Source organism: Hylobates moloch, unplaced genomic scaffold (genome assembly GCF_009828535.3).
Source record: "Hylobates moloch isolate HMO894 unplaced genomic scaffold, HMol_V3 SCAFFOLD_12, whole genome shotgun sequence".
Classification (NCBI taxonomy): domain Eukaryota; kingdom Metazoa; phylum Chordata; class Mammalia; order Primates; family Hylobatidae; genus Hylobates; species Hylobates moloch.
The window spans coordinates 32557347-32581800 of NW_026652287.1; the positions used below are offsets into that span (position 1 = coordinate 32557347).

The 24454-nt window shown below is 40.5% G+C and overlaps 1 protein-coding gene and 1 long non-coding RNA gene across 3 annotated transcripts in view; both read right to left on the minus strand.

Annotated features, from left to right (window-relative positions):
• Positions 1–3536: 3536 nt before the first annotated feature.
• On the minus strand, positions 3537–7784 carry LOC131380767 (uncharacterized). Its single transcript, XR_009208944.1, has 3 exons — positions 7637–7784; positions 6966–7036; positions 3537–3636 (listed from the first exon to the last, which is right to left on the minus strand). It is a non-coding gene; the product is annotated as an uncharacterized LOC131380767 (long non-coding RNA).
• Positions 7785–16129: 8345 nt separating this feature from the next.
• SLC17A8 (solute carrier family 17 member 8) overlaps positions 16130–24454 on the minus strand; it is a 64749-nt gene continuing 56424 nt past the window's right edge. For both annotated transcript variants that reach the window (XM_032168906.1, XM_032168905.2), the window contains 2 exons: positions 20027–20154; positions 16130–18368 (listed from right to left, as the gene is read on the minus strand). In XM_032168906.1, the coding sequence (XP_032024797.1) occupies positions 18024–18368; positions 20027–20154 (473 nt within the window). In that variant the 3' untranslated portion in view covers positions 16130–18023. The remainder of the gene's footprint in view (positions 18369–20026; positions 20155–24454) is intronic.

Consider the following 24454-nt stretch of genomic DNA (forward strand, 5'->3'; position numbering starts at 1 on the left):
TGCTATTACTGGTAGACACCCAGCAAATATAAGTTGTTATTAGTATTATTACTATCATCATCATCATTGTTTGTAAATTCCAAAGAACAGGAACTATGAGGCTTATACAGAAAGAAATTTTTTCCATTTGGAGACACTATAATTCAGAAAATGTGATCAAAGATTTTCATAGTCAAAGATATTAGATTGGAATCTCAGCTCTGCCATTTACTTGGGACCTTGGGTGAGATATTAATACTTGGCCTCTGTAAGTCTCAGGTCTCTTGAATATAAAATGGGAAAAATAATACCTATATCACAAGACTGCAGTACTGAAGAGAGGATATAATATACAGAAAGTGTCTGGTTTAATCAGAGCACAATTAATGTGAACTCTCTCAAATTAGTAGTTTCATTTTACGTTGGCCAGATTCTTATTTAATGGTGTGGCTTTGAATACATTCCTTCCACTCTTTGGGCCTCATTCACAACAGCTCTACAATAAAAGGGTTCATTGAGGTGTTCTCTCTCAGTATAAGCCCATGACCTTGACTGGCTTGGAGGGCTCCAAAGGGGCTGATGGGAGCCTTGGGCCTCACAAGACATTGCTTCACCCTTTCCCATGGGTTAGCTAATCTGCAGCTGTTCATTACTAAGCCCTTTAAAAGTCAACAGATAATAACAGGAGATAAATAAAACCTTTGTCACTTACTGCTCTACCTTGGTTTTACACAAGTGCTGCCAGAATGAGTTGCAACAGGAACCTTTGAACAGACTAGTCAAATGTTATGTGCTGATAAACGTTTATTTAGAATGCAGCTTTTTTTTTTCCTGGAATTTCTCAGTAATTAACCAACTGCTCTAATCAAGACCCTCTTAGGCAGCTGTTTAGAGTAGTTGTCCCCAAATTTATCACCACTAGGTACTCCCCTTTTTGCTCCCATACCTCCTACACATAAATCCCAAGTTTTCAAAGTTTTTTTCTACCAAATAAACTGCATGCATCAGGTGATAATTCCTGTATTTTCCTTCAGAAAATACATTCCCGAATATGGGAAATGCCTGGAGGAAGCCACTCTAGGTTCTTAAGGAGGGCATAGAAGCAACGAGAGTGATGTCTTATAATTGGTCTGTTAGAAAAGATTGGAGATTGGAGACAGAAAGAGGAAAGAGTTGGAAACCTCAGCCAGGCTGGTACATTTACCCAGTAAAGCGGAAATGGCTCATGGTAATGGGGACAGAAAGTCACAGGTAGATCTGAGAGGCATTTGGAAGAAAGAAGCAAGTCACAACCCCTGATGATGGCTCAGTAGTGTCACGGCTATAAGAAAAGGGTGGCCTTACTCTTTTGAGTTAAATTGTTCTGGGTAAACACTAACATTGATCAATTTAACAGAATCTAGCGTGGCTTCCTCCAGGCATTTAAAATGGAGTTTGGGGGTCAGGTCCAGTGGCTCATGCCTATAATCCAAGCAGTTTGGGCGGCTGAGGTGAGAGAATCACTTGAACCCAGGCAATGAAGAGAGACCTCCATCTCTACAAAAATTTAGTCAGGCGTGGTGGTGTGTGACTATAGTCCCAGCTACTTGGGAGGCTGAGCTGGGAGGATTGCTTGAGCCCTGTGAGGTGGAGGCTGCAGGAGCCATGATTATGCCACTGCACTCCAGCCTACGCAACAGAGCAAGACCCTATCAAAAAAAAAAAAAAAGAAAGAAAAAGAAATGAAGTTTGGATGCTGAAATGTTAAAAGATGTTTTGTTGGTTTAAGTGGAAAATGGAATAAAATATTTCAAATCAGAGCTTGCTTGGAAAATTCAGGAAAAATAATTGAGGTAGCAACTGCTTACTAAATCAAGTTTACAGGGCTTGTCTTGGCATTGCTCATTGTGCAACTTCCTTTTCCTAACCTCTTTGTTTTTCCTATGCCCACCCTGACAGGAAGGCCGCCCTTCCTCCACCTGTTGAAATCTTACATTCTCTCTAAGACTTAGTCCTATTTCTATCTCTTCTATAAAGTTTTTCAGGCAAGGCCAGTGGTTCCTAACCTTAGCTGCACTTTGAGATCACTTGGCACCACCAGTTGTCTGGATGCACCCTCTCAGTGGTTCCAAAGTGTAGTTAATGTTGAGAACAATTATTATAGGCCTATTTTAGTCCCTGCACATAGAAAAAATAAACAAAACAGACAAAGCCCTAGCTTTCATAGAACTCATATCCTAGTAGGAAAATAAGCAATAAGCATATTTTTAATAAGGCAATTTCAAAGACACTTGCACATGCAGGTTTATAGCAGCAAAATTTGCAATCACGAAAATATGGAACCAGCCCAAATGCCCATCAATCAATGTGTAGATAAAGAAAATGTGATATATATATATATATGTATGGAACCAGCCCAAATGCCCATCAATCAATGTGTAGATAAAGAAAATGTGATATATATATATACACACATACACACACACACACACACACACACACCATTGAATTACTACTCAGCCATAAAAAGGAATGAAATAAATAATGGCATTCACAGCAACCTGGATTGAATCAGAGACTATTATTCTAAGTGAAGTAACTCAGGTATGGAAAACCAAACATCGTATGTTCTCATTGATTAGTGGGAGCTAAGCTGTGAGGACGCAAAGGCATAAGAATGATACAACGGCCAGGCGCAGTGGCTCACGCCTGAAATCGCAGCACTTTGGGAGACCCAGGTGGGCGGATCATGAGGTCAAGAGATCGAGACAATCCTGGCCAACATGGTGAAACCCCGTCTTTACTAAAAATACAAAAATTAGCTGGGCATGGTGACACATGCTTGTAGTCCCAGCTACTTGGGAGGCTGAGGCAGGAGAGTCACTTCAACCCAGGAGGCGGAGGTTGCAGTGAGCCAAGATCGCGCCACTACACTCCAGCCTGGCGACAGAGTGGGACTCCATCTCAAATAACCAACAATAATAATAATAATAAAGAGTGATACAATGGGCTTTAGGGACTGAAGGGAAAAGGTGGGAGGTGGGTGAGTGATAAAAGACTACACGTTCGGTACAGTGTACACTGCTTGGGTGATGGGTGTACTAAAATCTCAGAAATCACCACTAAAGAACTCATCCATGTAACCAAAAACTACCTGTTCCCCCAAAAACCTATCAAAATTTAAAGATAAATAAATAAATAAATAATAAGGTAATTTCAGAGAGTGATAAATAAAATAGATAAAAGTACATACAGTAATAAAACAAAAAGAAGCTAAGAAAGTTGAAGAGGCAACTTTAAACATTCTGAGGAAATGACATTGAACTGAGAACTGAATGTTGAGAAGGAGCCAAGATTTGAGGAAGGAGCACTTTAGACAGAGGGAACTGCAAGGTGGGCAAGTTTGAATAACAGATAGAAGGCCTGTGAAAAAAAAAGATGAGTAGAACAATACAAGATTGAAAAGGAAGGCAGGCATCAGGTGATGTGCGGACTTGTAGGCCATAGTAAATATTTGTTTTCTGTTCTACCTGTGAGGAAGAGCTATGGTAGATGGTTTGCAAAGATGACCAAACGATCTTCGTATCTCTGTATGGATGCTCCTTTGCAATGTGACTTTGAGGCTCCTCTCATCAAGAGGTAAAGTCCGTTTTTCTTCTCCTTGAACTAGGTCTGGCCCTGTAACCAAGAGAATGTGGAAGAAGTGACATTGAGGCCCTGCAGCTTTCATCTCTCCTTACAGTGCTGCTCTGAGTCCATCATGTAAAAAAAAAAAAAAAAAGTTAGTCTAGCCAACTAGGGCATGAGTACCATTTGGAGGAGAACCAGAGCACCATGATCAACAAATAGCATCCGCTCCCTAGGAGGCTGTCTAGTCCACCCAACCTCAGTCGAACTTGAGATGACTATAGTCACAAGAGTGACCAGGGGAGACCAGCAGACCAACCACCTAGCTGAGCCCAACCCACAGAATTGTGAGAAAATAGTTTTGTGTTCTAAAAACATAAAAACTGTGGTGGTGTGTTGTGCAGTGACAGACAAGTGATACAGGCATCTTCGGAGTTTTAAATAGGGAGCAAAATAACATTTATATGTTTTAAAGACCAGTTTTGTCCCAAATACATTGATGGATTTATCCACAAGAACCATGGTCTTCATCAGTCTTTCTAAAAAATATAAAAACATTATAGCCTCCATTTGAGAAAATGTAACTCACAGGGCTATGTTGGATTACTGGGGCTTTAAACCCTTCTCCTCGAAATGAAATCTTGTCCTCAAACATATTAAAACTGTGTGAAACCACGAATACTAAATCAAAAAGCCAAAAGTCATTTGACTCTCTACCTCATTTTAGCTGAGAACAGAACTTTTGAAATCTGATGAAAACCAGGATCACATTTTAGGCCAGAACTCATTATGAAATATGTTCCTAAAGAAGATTAAAAAGGAAGTATCTGAGAACTCTAAACTGTGTTATTCTGATTCTATGTTCTGCTGAAATAATCAAGGAAGCATTACATCATTTTTTAAAATGTGAAAGATTGAAAACTGATCTTTCAGTTGAAACTACTAAGAAAAAAAAAAGAAATGAAAGATGATGATCTTTGGGCATGCAATCTTGGAAACAACTTTAAAACAACCAGCATTCTGAAAACATAAAAAGCTATTTTGTCAAAAAATTCTGTAGTTAGCAAAAGCCAAGAAGTTTGCCCTTGCTGTGCATAATTGTTTGATTTTCAGAAAAATGAGATTCACTTTGGTTATATAAGTAGTATTATTTTTTAAACAGTTCTTTAAGTAACAAGATTTAACCAGCTTTTATGGCTATTTATTCACAGTATTCATAGTATTTCCCATTAATTTCTGAAGGATGTTAGCATTATTCTTCTGGGGTGTTCATCATTATGCTTTATAATATATTATAGTCAGATGTTACATGGCTTGAGAGAAAACTACGCAGACTCTTTCAAAATGACTTTACCTATTTAATTCTAATATCTTATATTCACTATTTAGAAAGGTGGGAAAAGATGAAAGAGGAATCAATCGAAGATGTTCTCACCTACCTGACCACCTCACCACTATAAGCCAAACTCCTCTGGTTATCTATTGCATTAGAGAAAGAAGAAGAGAGATATGGAGAAGGACAAGAAAGAGAAGACAACTCCAAATTAAGGAATAAGACAGGTGAAATATGATAGAGAATAAACCAAGGAAGTTAGATGAGGAAAAAAGAAAATGAAATGAGAAAGATGCTTAAGCCAAATAATTAGGCTTTTTCACAAAGGGCATCTCAGGCAGTGGTCGCAAAGCCACTACATAATTATTAGGTTTCCTTCAGCTTAGCACATTATCTGTAGCTCATTCTGGGCAAATCTTATCCTCTTCTGGCCCTTGGGTAACTTTGAGAATATGGTGACAGCTATAGAATACAGTTGACCCTTGAACAATGTAGTAGTCAGGAGCACTGACACTCATGCAGTCAAAAATCTGCATATAACTTTTGATTCCCCAGGAACTTAACTACTAATAGCCTACTGCTGACTCAAAGCCTTACCAATAACATATACACTCTATTAATGCATGTTTTGTACATTACATGTATTATATACTGTGTGTGTATATACATATATACATATATATAATATAGAGGAGAAAAGAAAAGTAGAGAAGAAGAGGAGAGAGCAGAAGAAAGCTACTATAAAGTAGCTAAAGAAAAAGAAATGTTATTAAGAAAGTTATAAGACAGAGACAATTTATTTACTATTTACTATTTATTAAGTGGAAGTGGATCATCATAAAGGTCTTATCCTTATCATCTTCGTGTTGAGTAAGTTGAGAAGGAGGAGGAAGAGGAGGGGTTGGTCTTGCTATCTTAGGGGTGGGAGAGGCAGAAGAGGTAAAAGAGGTAGAAGAGTGAAAGCGGAGGCAGGAGAGGTAGGCACACTTCATATAACTTTTTTTTTTTTTTTTTGAGATGGAGTCTTGCTCTGTCACCCAGGCTAGAGTGCTGTGGCACGATCTCGGCTCACTGCAACCTCTGCCTCCCAGGTTCAAGCAATTCTCCTGCCTCAGCATCCCGAGTAGCTGGGATTACAGGCGCCCACCACCACGCCCAGGTAATTTTTGTATTTTTAGTAGAAACGGGGTTTTGCCGTCTTGGCCAGGCTGGTCTTGCACTCCTGACCTCGTGATCCACCTGCCTCAGCCTCCCAAAGTGCTGGGATTACAGGCATGAGCCACCGCACCCGGCTGATATAACTTTTATTGAAATACATATGTGTGTAAGTGGACCCATGCAGTTCAAACCCAAGTTGTTCAAGGGTCTACTGTGTAGACAGACCCTCTTCTCAGAAAAATGTGCACATAAACCCTTAGGTTTAGTTCATATTTTCTGAGAGTTTTCTGGAGACCCTTCCCGTGGACCCCAAACAGAATTCTAAAGTTCTCACCTAAAGGCACTTGAGATAGCTACTCCCACACCTGATGATCTCATTATAATAGCTCCTCCTTCCCTGTGACAGTCTTTCCACAGGAAATGTGTGGCAAAGAGGGAGGTTTACCAGAAAAGCTCTGCCTCCTTCCCCAGTTTTGATAAGGGAGGTTAGTCCTGCTCTGCCATGAGCCCTGGCTGAAAGGGCCATGCCTTCCAGCCCCACTGGGGAAAGCTGAGGAGGAAAGGGAAGTGGATTCACCTGGCAGTTCCTCTCAAGCCTGGCTGCCATGTTTCTGCAAATGCTACCACGCAGATGGCTGAAAGGGTCAAAGTTCTCTCAAGTCAGTAGCATGTTTTTGTGATACGGCTTAACTCAAACTTTATTTCAGAATCCAGACATGATGAATGGATATAAGTATGGGGAAGGAGAGAGGTAAGAAGAGAGAGAAGAAGAGAGAGGAGAAAAGAAAAGTAGAGAAGAAGAGGAGAGAGGAGGAGAAGAAAGAGAAGGGAAGAGGAAGGGAGGGAAGGGAAGGGAAAGGGGCATGGAGAAATAGAGAGATACTATTACCTTGGGTTATTCTTGTGTTTGAAGTGCTTTTGAGCCCTGGAATTTCAGTCATCTGTTCACTTCAAATGTAACTATGGAAGAAATGCACATCAAAGCCACCTTGAAATTGTTTTTCAGTCAGCTGCACTTTTACATTATCTGTTCTATTATTGTTGCTAGTAAATTTAACCAGTTACTTACTGAATGATACACCATATAGAAATAAAAAGTCAGGTTACTTTTCCCTTGAAAATATCTCTTACAGGTGAAGTCAAGGATTTATAGTCAAGAACTTCATTATTACTATTTATACTGGTGAAAATGTAGAAACTCTCTAAAGCATCTAACAACTGACATCTAAACATCTAACAACTAGTCTAGTTGTTAGATGTTTGGTCATTAAAATCGTGTTCTCATTGATGAGAATGTGGAGTAATTGGAACTTGAATTCATAAATGGTAGAAAAGTGAAATGGTACAAGCACTATGGAAGAGTGTTTGGCAGTGTCTTATAAAGCTAAACATATACCTGCCCTAGGATCCAGCAATTCTGCTCCTAAAGAAATAAAAACATGTTCACAAAAATACAAGAATACTTATATAAGCTTTATTTATAACACCCTTCCCCCCAAAAAATTGGAAACAACTCAAATGGCTATCAGTAGAAGAATAAGTAAACAAATTTTGGTATACCTATACAATGCAGTATTGAGAGGCGACAGCATGCTGGCAGTCCTCACAGCCCTCACTTGCTCTTGGCACCTCCTCTGCCTGGGCTCCCACTTTGGTGGCACTTGAGGAGCCCTTCAGCCCACCGCTGCACCGTGGGAGCCCCTTTCTGGGCTGGCCAAGGCGGGAGCCGGCTCCCTCAGCTTGCCGGGAGCTGGAACCCGGGCTGCGCGCGGCGCTTGCGGGCCAGCCGGAGTTCCGGGTGGGCGTGGTCTTGGCGCCCCCCGCCCCCACTCGGAGCAGCCGGCCCGCCCTGCCTGCCCTGGGCAGTGAGGGGCTTAGCACCCAGGCCAGTGGCTGCGGAGGGTGTACTGGGTCCCACCGGCACTGCGCTCGATTTCTCACCGGACCTTAGCTGCCTTCCCGCCGGGCAGGGCTCGGGACCTGCAGCCCGCCATGTCTGAGCCTCCCACCCCCTCCATGGGCTCCTGTGCCGCGCCAGCCTCCCCGACGAGCGCACCCCCTGCTCCACGGCGCCCAGTCCCATTGACCACCCAAGGGCTGAGGAGTGCAAGTGCACGGCGCGGGACTGGCAGGCAGCTCCACCTGCAGCCCCAGTGCAGGATCCACTGGGTGAAGCCAGCTGGGCTCCTGAGTCTGGTGGAGATGTGGAGAACCTTTATGTCTAGCTCAGGGATTGTAAACACACCAATCGGCACCCTGTGTCTAGCTCAGGGTCTGTGAATGCACCAATCGACACTGTGTCTGGCTGCTCTGGTGGGGCCTTGGAGAACCTTTGTGTCGATACTCTGTATCTAACTGATCTGATGGGGACGTGGAGGACTTTCATGTCTAGCTCAGGGATGGTAAACACACCAGTGAGCGCCCTGTCAAAACAGACCACTCGGCTCTACCAATCAGCAGGACTTGGGTGGGGCCAGATAAGAGAATAAAAGCAGGCTGCCCGAGCCAGCAGTGGCAACCCGCTCGGGTCCCCTTCCACACTGTGGAAGCTTTGTTCTTTCGCTCTTTGCAATAAATCTTGCTACTGCTCACTCTTTGGGTCCACACTGCTTTTATGAGCTGTAACACTCACGGCTAAGGTCTGCAGCTTCACTCCTGAAGCTAGCGAGACCACGAGCCCACGGGGAGGAACGAACAACTCCAGATGTGCCGCCTTAAGAGCTGTAACACTCACTGTGAAGGTCTGCAGCTTCAGTCCTGAGCCAGTGAGACCACGAACCCACCAGAAGGAAGAAACTCCGAACACATCCGAACATCAGAAGGAACAAACTCTGGACACGTCGCCTTTAGAACTGTAACACTCACCGCGAGGGTCCACAGCTTCATTCTTGAAGTCAGTGAGACCGAGAACCCACCAATTCCGGACACAGTATGATGCATCTATTAAAAAATGAACCACTGATAAACACAAAACATGGATCAATTTTTAAAACATTAACTGAAGGAAAGGAATAGGATTCAAAAGGGCTGATTCTGTATGATTCTATTTATATGAAGCTTAAGTTCAGGCAAAATTTATCTACAATAATGGAAATCAGAACAGTGGTTACCACTGAGGACTGTTTACACAGGTATATGTATACAAAGGTAAAAATCAACGAAACAGTAAACCTGATTTGTGCATTTTATTGTATGTGAATTTTTAAAAATTGTGTTCTCAAAGAATATTTAAATACATGAGGACTTATTATGTATGGTTAAGTGCAAAAAGTAGGATAGAAAACTGTAGCTATAGTATGATCCCAATTTTGTTCAAAAATACGTGTGTAGAGCAAGCTTGTCCAGCCCCTGACCTGTGGGCCACATGTGGCTCAGGACAGATTTGAATGTGGCCCAACACAAATTTATTAAAAAGTGAGTTTTTCTGCGATTTTTTTTTTTAGCTCATCAGCTATCATTACTGTTAATGTATTTTATGTGCGGCCTAAGACAATTCTTCCAGTGTGGCCCAGGGAAGCCAAAAGATTGGACACCCCTGGCATAGAGAAAAGACTAGAGGCATACAAGCCTGAATGTTAAGAGTTATTAAATCTGAGGCCGGGCTTGGTGGCTCATGCCTGTAATTTCAGCACTTTGGAAGGCTGAGGCAAGAGGATTGCTTGAGGAATTCAAGAGTTATTAAATCAGCTGTAATACTAGGGTCATTTTTATTCTCTTCAATACATGTTCTATATATTGAAGCTTTTCTACAAAAAGCATATATTATACTTTTTAGAAAAAAAGGGGGAGGTTTCCCCCTCATTCTTTTTTTGAAGAGGCCAAAGGAGTCAAAGTAAGACCTCAACATGGTCTTACTTTGTTGCCCAGGGTAGAGTGCAATGGCATGATCACAGCTCATTGCAGCCTCAAACTCCTAAACACAAGCAATCCTCCTGCCTCAGCTTCCCAAGTAGCTGAGACTACAATCACATGCCACCATGCCCAGCTAATTTTTTTTAATTTTTTGGTAGAGATGAGTTCTCACTATGATGCCCAGGCTGGTCTCAAACTCCCAGCCTCAAGCCATCCACCAGCCTAGGCCTCCCAAGGTGGGGCTACAAGTGTGAGCCACCACACCCAATTAGAAAAAACATTTTTTTTTAGGTTTTCTATAACAAGCTTCTTTTCCCATTTCTATTCCCTGAATCCTAGTCTAGGCCCTCATTTCTAAATTGTTGTAATAGACTCCTAACTGACCTTCTAGACTCAAGATTCTCTCTAGCCCAATCTCTTCTCCTCCGAATGTATCTTCCTTTTTTGAAACTAGAATTCTATTTTTGTCTCAAGCATGCAGTATCTTTTCTTCTCTTTGAAGTTCAGGTTTGTTCTATTCCCTGTGATACCTGCTTTCTTCCAAGTACCTTTCTTCCTGTTTTTGTTGGTCTCTGTCTTTCATATTGGAAACTTCCCCGAACTATCTGGTAATCCTTGGCTATCTGTTCATAAGTAAGAGGAAGACAATAAAATGCTCGCCCTTGATGAAACACATACCGTTCAGGATTTTTGTCATCACCATTATATTAAAACTGCCCCTGTCAAGGCACCAATGATCTCCATGTTGCTAAATCCAATGGCCCATTCTCAGTCCTCATCTTCCTTGATCTCACAGAAGCTTTGACACATGGACCACGCACTCCTCCACACCACACTTGCTTCACTTGGCCACAGGACACCACTCTCTCGGGGTTCCATCACCCCCACCCTCTATCTCCCTTTTTCTATCTCTCCTACTTGCTCCTTCTCGTCTTCCTGATCTCTCTATGTTGGAGTGTCCCCAGGGCTCAGTTGTGTTCTTCTCTGCACTGGAATCTTGATGATCTCATCTGGTCTCCTGGCTTTACAGACAAACTATGTCATGTGATAGTGACTCACCAATGTACAACTCTAGCTCTGACTTCTGGCCTGAATCTTAGACTGTATTTCCACTGCCTACCTGATACTGCCACTGAGAGCTCAATAGGCAAGGAAAGCTCTAAAATCAAACAAGTCAAAATTCCCAGTTCCTTCCCCCAGTATTGTCCTGCTCCTCCCCAGTCTTCTGCCTCTCGGAAAATGTTCCCTCTTCCTTCGAAACATGTCCAGAACCTGAGTACTTTAAGGGACTTAGTGTTCTTTAAATATGCCCATCATGTCCCCCCTTCAGGGCCTTTGTCCTTGTTTTTTCCTTTGCCTAGAACCCTTTCCCCCAAAATGTACTTGACTTGCTTCCTCACAGCCTTCAGTTCTCTACTCAAAGATCACATTATCCCTGGACACTTGACCTAACACATCATCCCTCATGTTCCCCACCCCCCTTACCTGGTTTTATGTTTGTTCTCAGCACTTAGCACTGACGTACTGTGTCCTGGTTTTACTCATTAACAGCCTTATTTTTTGTGCCTTCCCTCAGAATATAAGCTCCATCAGAGCAGAGACCTATTTTGTTTACTTGTTTTCTAGCCCTAGTGCCTAGAACATTAGAGGTGCTCATTACAGGTGCTAAATGGTTGTTGAACTTAGCTAGGTGTGGTGGCACATGCCTGTAGTCCCAGCTACTCAGGAGGCTGAGGTGGGAGGATCGCTTGAGCCCAGAAGGTCAAGGCTGCAGTGAGCCATGATGGTGCCACTACACTCCAGCCTGGATGACAGAGTGAAATCCTGTCTCAAAAAAAAAAAATTGTTGAATGAATAAGTGAATGAATGAATGAATAATTCCCTTGGACAGGGCTTGGTGGGTAGGTCCCACAGGGAGTGACTAGGCAAGGATCACTTTATTTTGATGGGGAAAGCCCCAAATGTCAATAGCTATAAGCCCTTTTACTTATATGTGAGGTCCCACCACTCATCCCATGAATCCTATAATCTCCTGCCTAGGGGATATGATTCTGACTGGCAGCATTTTGGAAGCTCAACTGAAGAAGGCAACTGGAAGCTTTCAGTGTTCAGTATGCAAACTTTTGATTAATTTCCCTGTGTATAATAAGGTTCATTCATTCATGCATGCATTTGAAAAATAATTACCAGGTGGCTATTAAATGCCAGGCATCTCTAGATACTTGAGATACATCAGTAACCAAAATGGACCAAACTCTCTAGCTTTTGGAGCCAATACTCAGCTATGATGGGTGTTCTTGAATCCAGAGTGCCCCCATCCAGAAAATGAACTTCCTGTTTTCCACTAGGTATGGGGAGGGGCAGTTTCTTGGTTAAGCTGGTGGGAGAGAGACTCTGGGGTGATAACTGCTTCTTACATGCCTTTTCAACAGCATTGCTAAATCTGATAATGATAACTTTCAACCAGTCCTTATGTTCTCAGTCCTCCTCCTCCAACCCCACTCCACCCTTCACTCTGTCCTCCAGAGGTACCTGGTGCTGGTACCTTCCATTTTAAACCTTTCTTGGGTGCAGTAACATGAGCTTTCTTCTTTTTCACTCAGTTCTGCTGAAGTCAGTTAAGACTCATGCATCCCCATTCAGCTTCCTAAACGTGATTTTTCTCCCTCTTTCACTTTGTCCTGGCAAGTTTATGTGTCTTTTATTTTAATTTTAGAAATCAGCTAGAAATGACTGCATTTATTCCGCCATGTTTAACAAGACAACCTGAGTGCCATCACCAGCACAATCTCCTTAAACACCACATCAGATTTTGAAGATCACGTTGGTTGAGCACCCAGTTTATGCAAGGCATGTACTGTATGGCTGGATGTTTGTTGTGTCTATATTTGGGATTCCTGGGAAAAAATCAGCCCCTTGCAAACCAACCCTCACTCAACACAAACACACCCAGTAAGCGTTGGGTTCAACTTTCCTATCTTACCTATCTGTGTAGCTATGGAAATAGGGGAAATAAAGGGGCCCCTGGTTCTCTGCAGTCCAGCAGTTGATGAGAAAAAAGATCTCACATGTTCATCTGGCTTTTCACCTGTCCCTATCTCCTTGGGTCTAGAGTAAACTGCCAGAGCTCATTCCATCACTTTGATCATACTTCACTGAAGTAACTGGAACACTCTTGACTTTGAGAACACCACTGTCTGGAATTACTGCTATCGAGTAGAAGCCATAGAGAACAGATTAAAGATTAAGGATTAAGATTATGATTCAATTAAGATTAGATTAAAATATGAGTTTGATCTTAATTAGACTTATGGTTAAAGAATTTAAAAATTAAGAATAGATTATTAGTCTTAATTAAGAATTAAGATTAAAATATGGCCTTTAGGGACCTGACTTTAAATTCTTCTCTGAAATACCATTTACTTATTAATAAATGCTTGGGAATAAATCATTAACGCTTTCTCATTGGGTTGCCATGAGAATTAAATGAGATTATGTATGGAAAGGACTTAGTATAAGGCCTGGGATACAGTACTGCTTGTAATCTAAAGGACAAGTCAACTTCTCTGCCCCTTCAGTTTGGCCCACATGGCTATTAGTTCAAGTTAGAATCAGGCCATAATCTATTTTATTCCAGGGAATTGATATTTTTAAGGCCTCTGGTCCTCCCTGGAGGAAGCTCACGGCCCCTTTCCCTACAAAGATTTGCTCCTTACAACCTAGTTCAGATCTCTTGAACGACACATAGCAGGTTTACATCATTTATGACAGTTGGGGTTAGAAAACTCTTTCGATATGCTAAGTGAGAGTTCATAAGACCTGGAACCAAGGCTAGACATGAATGGAAGGTGTAATTCATGCTTGCTTAGCAATCTACATGTTCCCCTTTGTTTCCTAGCCACCCTTGAAGTTAGGCTGGGGCTATGTAGCTAGCGTAGGTCAATGGACTGCAACCAAAAGTGATTGTGTTGCTTCCGAGTGAAGCAGTAAAACCCAGTGTGCCTCCTTCTCCCTTCCCCTTTCATGGTGATATCAGAATTTATATGTTCCCAATAATTGACTGCAAGATGCTGAATGGAGAAAATACATTCCTGGATACCTGAGTGACTGTCTGGAACAAGCCTCCCCTCCACCTGACCCCAACCAATCCACATTCAACTTGTAACACAAGAGAGAACTAAACATTTGCTATATTAAACCACTGAGATCTAAGTTTAATTTATTATCACACTCTCCCTAAGGAGGTAGATTAGTTTGAGAGAACTTGGTGAAGTTAAAATTGAAAGATATTTCAGCGTTTGTTAATGAAGACTAGGCAATTCAGACCAACTTTCCTACTAGAAAAGCTGAACTAAAAAAAAAAAAAAAAAAATTAATTCTGCTCAAAAGCATTGAAAAGCCAAAACGGTAGTGAAAAATTTCCAGGCTACCATCTGATGTCTGACAGAAGATGGAAATCCAGAGAAGTGACTCTGACATTTGAGGCCGCTTTTCTCCTGGGAGGATTTGTTAATTCTAACAAAGCCAGTGTTTGATGGCTAAGCAGTGTCTTTGATGGCCTGGTAAGGAAATAAGAGTTGCACCCCGGTAAAAACATTGTAGTGTGGGTTGGGACCCTGAAGTGTTATGCTCTAGCATTAAGGGTGAACAGGAAGTAAAAGAGCCTTCATACATCCTGTTGTCCAGCTTCAAATCATCTGGATGGCACAAAATACCTAAGGCCCTGCAACTGGACTAAGGTGATCCCAGACTGTTAATGCCCTTAGGTTCATGAAAGAAGCAAACAAAAACCTCCTAGAAGGAAAAAAAAAAAAAAAAGGAAGAAGCAGCATTATTTTGTGGCTAAAATTGCTAAAAATTATTTCTACAAATAATTTTTCAAATGCAATGTCTGATAAAATCAAAGAAAACCAGGCATAGATGCAGTTAAGTTAGTATAAATAAGGACCAGCAAAACCAACAACAACAACAAAAGAGACTAACATGGTCTCCGAATATTGGCACTAAGCATATTTTAAAACAATTAGCTTACTATGTCCCAGAAAATAAAATACGGCATTGAAAATTTCAGCAGAGAGCTGGAAATATTTTGTAAAAGACATAGCAGAAACGAAAAAGAACCAACAAAAATTCTAGAACTGAAAATACAGTCACTAAGATTAAGAACACAATGGATGGATTTTTACAGGTTAGACCTCACTGAAGAGAGAGAGAGATAAAGAACTGAAAAATAAGTCAGGAGAAGATATCCAGCATGACATGTAAACAGGCAAAGCATTGGAAAATACAGAACAGGTGATCAGACCTACATACAGTCTAGAATACATTTAACTGAATGCCTAGCAAAACAGTAGAGACAGAATGGAGCAAAAGCAGTATATTAAGAGGTAATGGAGAGAGTTTTCCCAAGCTGATGTAAGATATGGATCTACAGATTGAAAATTAAATTACATGAACTTGGCAGAGAAGAGAGAGAAGGGGAAAAATATTTTAAGTCAAGGATGACTCTAAGAATTCTAGTTTGAGCAAAAAGATAATGTGACTAACTGAGACAAGAAATAGAGAAAGAAAAACAGATTTATTGGGGTTGGGAGGAGGCAGAGTAAAACAGAAATACACATAGTAGGTTCCAATTTTTACCTGTTGAATTTAACATCCAGACAGGGATAACAAATGGACCATTATTTCTTTAATACTTACTTTTCTTGTCATATTAAGGAATTTCCAAAACTTTGATTGTTTGGAAAGGATCATCAGATCTTTCTTGTCTCAAGAACTCTGCACCTACAGGCCTCCTTCCCTTCCTGCTAGAATCCATGGTTTGCATCCATGAATTGACCTACAAATGGACATTTGTGGCAAAATGCACAATGACTTGCAAATGGCATCTGTCTGGTGTTAAAATGTAATTATTTATCCATTGCAACCTACACAGAGAAAAACCCAACACAATAAAAAAATGTATTTTTTAGTTTTTAACACCTTGATCCATGACTTCATTTTAAAAAAATACATATTATAACGGCAAGTTACAGGAAAAATGTGAGTTTTCTGCATATGACACTAACTTCAAACGATGCGATAAATACAACTTTGTGTCACAATATACAATACTACCTTAAGGATTATCATGAGTTTTTAAAATACAGTTATTTGACTTTATTAACACACACACAAAATAAAACACTGGCTATCATAAACTGCTAATTTTTTATTTTTTATTTTACTTAGAAAACAGCACAACTTTCACAATAAGTTCCAGGGATAATGGATAAAAATGACATAGCATGTTTTCTTTTCAACTGGAAAGTCCCCCAAAATGTTAAAAGATAATGATGATGACAGCTATTTACTTGGGCATTTTCTGCATGCTAGAAACTGTTTTATGGGGCTTGCATGGATTCACTCATTAAAGAGATTTAAAGATGTCTACTAACATAAATTGTATGCTAGTGACATAAAGAATATTATTTAATGAAGAATTGCAATTTTTCCCCAAGATTATTCCATTTATAAAATACACTACAACTCAGCTAGTATCACTGGGGACCAGAAATACATGGGGGAGAAATAAGAAAAAACAAAACAAAACACTTTACAATAATGAATTACAAGTAAATCTATAATTTTTTCCGTATTATATTTTTCTTCCAAAAGTAGAAATAAAATTTTCAAAACCAATGAACAGGAAAATAATTTTATTTTCAAATAATCCTTTAGATGCCAACGTTAAAATTTTAAATATATCTAAAAGTATCCATGTAATTGCCTTATGCAATCAAAGGTGGATTTTTCAACAGTAACTGTAGGTCTAATTGTCCCAAATGTTTTCATTGTAGATTTTCTCTGTATAACTACTGCTATATTATTGTGATTTCCCTGAATATCATTCCAAATAGAGTCATCATGAATGCTTTTGATACAAAATCATAATTTTGTATAATCTGATGAAACTGCCTAATATAATCTCCAGCAGAAAAGGCTAAAGAGATACATTTTTTAAAAATAGAAAATTATTTCACGAGAATTTTACCTAAGAAAACACATGAACCTAACCTACTTCTTATATTATTAAATGTCTTAAAAGTTTATAAGTAGTTTGGGACATCATTTAGCTACATTCTTAATATTATGGAAAGTTGAAATTTAATAGCCAATCTCTTGTTTACTGCTTTCAGCTATTTTGACCGTCAGATTCCTAAAAATTTGGCTCTCTTGCTTAGCTTTTCTTAAAAAACCTATTTGAATCTCTGATGTAGTCTATGACCCTTATTACTTTAAAAATTATGGAGTCACAGAACCATTTGACTCTTCAGATAACATAGAACACTGAGGGTCTTTGAATCTAGCCTCTCACACATTTGAATCCCCTCTGCCTCATCAACCCAAATGTTTCCCTTCCCCAATACCTGCTAAAATGGTGAATTACTCACAATTACTCCATTTTCAGTTCTCATTATTACAAATGTCTTCCCTACACTGAATGGAAATCTTCCCCAAAACTGCCACCTATTAGGAGCTTCAACAGTCTCAGCATTGACCCCGGCAGATGACCATGGGCAAGTTCATTTCTTGTTGCTTTAGATTCCTTGGTTGTAAAATGGAGATAAGAAATGTGTGTCATAAAGGTGTGGAGATTAAATAAGAGTGTTTATAAAGCACCTGCCACAACATGGGGTTTATTGGGAATATGAAGCCCTCTTCTGCATGGCTACCCTAGAGATGTGGTGGCAGCTACTGCTACTGTTTACATTCCTTCTGGCCAAACATCCCCATTTCCTTCAATGTTTCTTTGAACAACATGGTATTGTCTCCTTTTTCTTCTAGTCATTCCTTTCTGAATAAGTTCAGCTCTTTGAGAGAAGGGTCAACTGTCAATTCAAAAAATATGTATTATCAACTATGTTATCAACTGAGCGCAGTTCCTTACCTATACATGTCATTGAAAGATAATATTTCTCTTTTCCCTGTTGCTGGTTAGATCTTCTCCCCTCCCCTTATTTGGACCTCTGGCAAGCTGGGCTACAAGAAAGGCAATAGGTATGGATACTTTCTGGTTCTAAAGTAAGGAGAAGACAGAAGTGCCTCTCAGACATTAGGATATAGCTGAGAAGTTTCTCTCTTCATTCTGGTAGGATATCGGCTCTTCCTCATCAAGGGTCGCTCCTCTCTGTCCTTTCCATTCCTTCTTCTGGACTTCACAATTCTGGGCGGTGGCTCCATAAGACATCTTCTTTTTGGGACTCGCAAAACTCTCATGGTTGAGTTCTATCTCCTCAGCTAATTCGTCCTGGTCAATGATTCCACATTTCTCCTCAGAGAGATTCTCTGGGTCAGCCCACTCCTGTTTCTCCCCAGAAGCAAAGACCCCATAGAAGATCACACCACTGTAATGCACCAGGGCAGCTATGAGGAACACATTCTGCCATTCTTCACGGGTCTAAATAAGGAAATAAAGTGCCAATTAATGTTTTAACTAAAACCAGAGATTGCCACTATGTCCTGGAGGCCTCCACTGTGAAAAAGCATCTGCGCATTTGGAAGGCGATGCTCTGCTCTTTGGGAGGGAGGATGTGTGTCAGAAGCACCATCCAGGATTCAAACCTAATTTAAAAGAAAAACTTAAAAAATGAAAGTTAAGACTACAATGAATATGAAAGTTAGACAAAACAATAAATATGTATTTTTTTAATTTAGAAAATTCTTTTTTTTGTTTGTTTTTTGAGATGGAGTCTCACTCTGTCTCCCAGGCTGGAGTGCAGTGGCATGGTCTCAGCTCACTGCAAGCTCTGCCTCCCAGGTTCACGCCATTCTCCTGCCTCAGCCTCCCAAGTAGCTGGGACTACAGGCACCTGCCACCACGCCCGGCTAATTTTTTGTATTTTTAGTAGAGACGGGGTTTCACCATGTTAGCCAGGATAGTCTCGATCTCCTGACCTCGTGATCCACCCACCTTGGCCTCCCAAAGTGCTGGGATTACAAGAAAATACATTTTAAAATAAACAACATATAAAAATATTAATACATGCAGCACCATTGCATAGCTTTTTGAATACTCAAATGGGGTTTCCCTTCACATAGTCAGCTAAATTAAAATTGTTTTAGGAACCCACCATTTTAAATATCAGAAGTCTTTGAGCCATTAAAGTTCTCACACTTGACCGACAAGAAATTTATTTATAATCATATTTTCAGTGTTAAAAAAAAGTATGTCAAAAAATAATGGGAATTTGTGTCTAAGGTTGGGGGAAGATATATTGGATTTAATAGTCAGGTCATTAATCCTATCATTTCATGAAGAGAGACGGAAAATATGAATTCCCTGCCTATAAAATTCTACCTTCCTTTTCTGTCAAAAAGTAGGAAAATTTATCTCACACTTTCTTCTGCAGGAAGCTGAAAAAACTTCTGAAGTTATATTTGTAATAGGCAATCCAACTAAGAAAATAATTGGGGGAAAAAAATCCCATGGTATCAAAGAATTCTTATTGCAGAAAGCAGCATCTTGAGACATTTCAATGACAAAGATAAGGAAATCACATGGGCTGTGGTTGAACTCTGGATGGATTTGCCTCTACCACCACCGTAGTCTAAATTCACAAAGGCTCAGTAACAACTGGGTAGGTTATTAATGTCCTGTTTATTTTATTCTTTTTTTAATGTGTTTATTTTATTCTTAATAAAGAAATAGAATAGCACTCATCTTTTTATGCTGAAACATGCTAAGCAATGGATGGAATTAGGCTATAAAGTTTAATCACTGAGAATGAGAAAACAATCTTCAATAACTCATTTATCCCGAGTTGACTGCCTCAGTTTCTTCCTTGTGTCTCTAAACAGTTTCTATGGCCCATCCCCTCTCCCCAGACTTTTATTCCTCAATTGAGAAAACATAGAACAAAACAACAACTAGCCTTGGTGCCATTGATAAGCAATGATTTGAAAATCAGAAGAAGAAAGAAAAAAAAAGTTCAGCTGACTCAGTCAAGGTCAAGGACATACACATTTACAGACTGTGGTAGAGCCTTGAAACCTCAAGTTTGTATAGTGCTCCAGTCCTCTGATATTGTAACCCATAGCCACAAAGGAGACCTTTACCTTGTGCCTGGTCATTGCACCGACAATGAGGGGACAGACCATTCCAGAGAGGGTTCCCACTCCATTTGAGATCCCCATGAGAATGCTGGCATAGCGGGGGGCAATGTCCAGGTGGTTGACATTAAAACCTACAGTGAAGCCAAAACCTCAAAATCAGAGTCAAGAACAGAATTTCAAATATGCTTTGGAAAATACTCAGTTGCCCCAACCTTTACCAATCTGTTTGGTTTCCTCTAGTATATGACTAGTTTCCAGACCAAGAGGACTGGGTTCAAGAGGCTGTGTCTGCACAAAGCAGCACTGGTAGACAATGCTGGAATTGATTATGGATATCTATCATGGGCTCTCTCTACAAGGAGAATTATGGCATCTCTACCTTGTAGGTTCTGAATTCCAAAATACGGTGTTTGGCACAATATTGAAAAGCCTAAAGCCTGAATCACATTTATTCAGACTAAATAATCATACAATCACATACAGTATGACTAGACCAAACCTTGCTTTGTAATATTCCCACTCCTACCCCTGACTTACTCTTAAAAGGCAGCCAAGGGTAAGCCTACTTTATTAGCCACATGGCCACATTTTCACACAATGAAAAGCGTGCTTTTTAATGAAACATTTGCACAAACACTGGGAGAACCTTCTGTAATTTATGAAACACTTTCACACACCTACTTGATTTGGAGTCTGTAAATCTGGACTTGAATCTTATTTCTACTATGTAAACAAGTAATTTGGGGGCCTTTGTTTCTTCATCTCCAATATGAGGATAATATTACTACTCACTTCACAAAGGTGCTGTGATAGAGACTCAGGGGAAATAGGTATGTGAAGCCCTTGGCAAATATCAAAGCTATGCTAACTGCCACTACTACTACTGCTAACTTCTGCTGCCACTGCAAAGTAACTCCCTCTCTTTGAGGTCTTCTATCAAAAGATAATGCTGCTGGCCGGGCATGGTTGCTCACACCTATAATCTCAGCACTTTGGGAGGCCGAGGCGGGTGGATCACCTGAGGTCAGAAGTTCGAGACCAGCCTGGCCAACATGACAAAACCTCACCTCTACTAAAAATACAAAAATTAGCCAGGCATGGTGGCACATGCCTGTAATCCCAGCTACTTGGGAGGCTGAGACAGGATAATCGCTTGAACCCAGGAGGTGGAGGTTACAGCGAGCCGAGATCCAACTTTGTCAATATATTGCAGGGGTTCATGTTCGAATCAGACAGACCTCAGTTCTGGCAGCTTAATTGAGATGCAAGCCTAGACCAAGGATTTAAACTTCCTGAACCTTAGTTTCTTCATCTGTATAACGGGATAATGATTCTTATAAAATTGATGTAGGAATTAAGTTAAATAATGTATATTAACTGCATGGTGCATAGATGTGTAAACCAACATGCACGCTCTTTACAGGTGGTTAGCCATCCGTCTTGTTTACCACCATCTCCCCGGAACTAGCAAAGTGCCTGGCACATTGTAGTCACTCAATAAATAGTTGCTAAATTAATTACCACCTTCAGCTACTGAAATTATAGCAAGGGGTTGTAGGCTTTATTCATCTTTTTGTTTTCCTTTGCTTTGCTTTTTATTTCTTTATTCTGTGCAAAAAAAAAAAACTGAAAATAGGACTTGAAACATTTTTTGTTCTAATCTGGCACATTGGTTGGTTGTCTTTCCTACCTCCCTTCAGGGAGAAATTTTGAGAAAACTTTTTGATAATAATAGACATACCTTATCTTTCAGGTCAATGTGCCAAATGATCAGAATATAAAACAGCTGCAAGTTCATTAATCTTACCATTGATTTGAATGTGATAAACACTTTATTAGAAAAGAATCCAGAGATAAGAAGCAATTAATATGATTGTTGAGTATTATGCTCTGATACAAAGCCTGGGCATCTGCATTCAGCTAAAGATAATGTGGGAAAAGCCATTTAGGTTTCTAGCTGCACATTCCTGACATTTGGGGAGGGGGGGAAATCACTGAGAAATTGAGATACTGATAGATTTTTATAGCAGATAAAAAAATTACACATAAACTGAGAGAATCTATCTTCTCTGTATAGGACATTTCCCAAAACAGGCATCACTCATCCCTTGCCTATTTTTAACTTCATCTATCTCAGCAGTCTTGTCTATAATCAGCTCCTAAATTGTGCCAGTCAGTCTTCCCTGGCATCTATGTTTATTCCTTTAAAAGTTGGCAGACAGTAGATTCTGAGGAATTATTGCCCCTGTGGCTGCAATCCCTCCCACAGTGTCATTGCTGGGACCAATAGACGTTTATTCCACACTCCCAGCCACTTCACTAGGCAAGTTAAACCACACTTTGGTTTCCCCACCAATAAAGTGAATATAGCAATACCTTTCTCATCAAGGTTGCAATGAGGATGAAACGAAATCATGTTTAAAAAGTGGCAAGAAGGCCAGGTGTGGTGGCTCATGCCTGTAATCTCAATACTTTGAGAGGCCGAGGCAGGAGAATCACTTGAGGCCAGGAGTTCGAGAACAGCTTGGGCAATATTGTGAGACCCTGTCTCGAAAATATATATATATATATCTGGAAGTGGTGGCACATGCCTGTAGCCCCAGCTACTCAGGAGGCTGAGGCAGGAGAATCAGTTGAGCATGGGAGGTAGAGGCTGCAATGATCCACGATCATGCCACTGCACTCCAGCCTGCGTGACAGAGCGAGACTCTATTTTTTTTTTTTTTTTTTTTTTTTGAGACAGAATCTCTCTTTGTCACCCAGGCTGGAGTGCAGTGGTGCAATCTTGGCTCACTGCAACCTCAGCCTCCCCAGTAGCTGGGACTACAGGCACATACCACCACAACCAACTAGTTTCTGTATTTTTAGTAGACATGGGGTTTCACCATGTTGGCCAGGCTGGTCTCGAACTCCTGATCTCAGGTGACCCATCTGCCTCGGCCTCCCAAAGTGCTGGGATTACAGGCATGAGCCACTGCACAAGGCAAGAGACCCTGTCTAAAAAAAAAAAGAAAAAAAAAGGAGCTTCTGTGATTTGGAGTATTGGGTTTCTCTCCTTCAGATTATGACTTAATTGGCAATCGGGGGAAAGGAAGCAATATGAACTTGAACATTTCAGTATCTCTGGGAACAGGATATGGATCTCTTTTGCATCACAAAGTTATCAAGGGAAGGCGTTCCTCCGCATCCTAGTGGAAGCAAATCATGATTGCTCTGCCCTTGCTACTCAAAGTGTGGACTGCCCTGCAGCAGCGGCAGCGGCAGTGCTGGGGAGCTTGCTAAAACTGCAGAATCTCAGGCTCCACCCTAGAGCTACCAAATCAGAATCTGCATTCTGAAATATCCTACGGTGATTTCACATAACATTTTGAGAGCCACTGGGCTGGTGTGTGTACTAATAGAACAATAATTGTGAACACTCGTTAATTTTGTTATGCATCTGGCACTGTGCTAAAGACTTCAAAATAAATACAGCCAAGGTTTTTATTTGAATAAGTATTGCCACTAGAATGCAAACTTTATGCGGATGGGCTCTTTCATTTATTCACTGCAATATCCCCAGCGCTAAGCATAATGCCCAGCCCACAAGAAGTGTGAGGAACTGCATGAATTATCTAAGTTTATCCTCCCAACAACCCTGTGAGGTTGCTGTTTCATCTCTCCAATCTCTAGATGAGAAAACTGAAGCTTTAGAGTTTTCATAATTTAGCAAATTTTTTCTTTTATAAATAGTACGTAGTAAAGAGGGCCTCAAACCCAGGTCTATGCATCTCTAAGCCAAATTACTTAGCTGCAAGTTACTTTTAATTTAGACTTTTACTTTATTTTCTAATTTATTCATCAACTCTATTTATTTTGATAGATACAAGCCCCTGTCTTAGGGCAGTTTAGACCAGAGGTTCCATATTTTTCTATTCTGGGACACTAACACTATTTGATATTTAAGGCAACCTGGAATAATCGAAGGAAGGAGCGCAGCCTTTGGGCCAGGCAGAACTGTTCTGTCATCCTTCCTTTGCCACTAACTGTGTGATATTAAGAAAGTATCAAATTTTTCTAAGCTTTAGTAAAATAGTGAAAAATCCAGTAACATAGTGATATACTACTACTTGCTTCACAATGTTATGATATATATGCAATATATGTAAAATTTTCTTTAAGTAACCATTTTTAATTTTTATTTTATTTATTTATTTTTCTTGAGACAGGGTCTCGCTCTGTCATCCAGGCTGGAGTGCAGTGGCACGAACTCAGCTCACCGCAACCTCCAACTCCCAGGCTCAAGCCATCCTCTCACCTCAACCTCCTGAGTAACTGGGACAGCAGGTGTGTGCCATCACACTTAGCTAACTTTTTGTATTTTTTGTAGAGATTGGGTTCTGCCATGTTGCCCAGGCTGGTCTCGAACTCCTGGGCTCAAGTGATCCATTC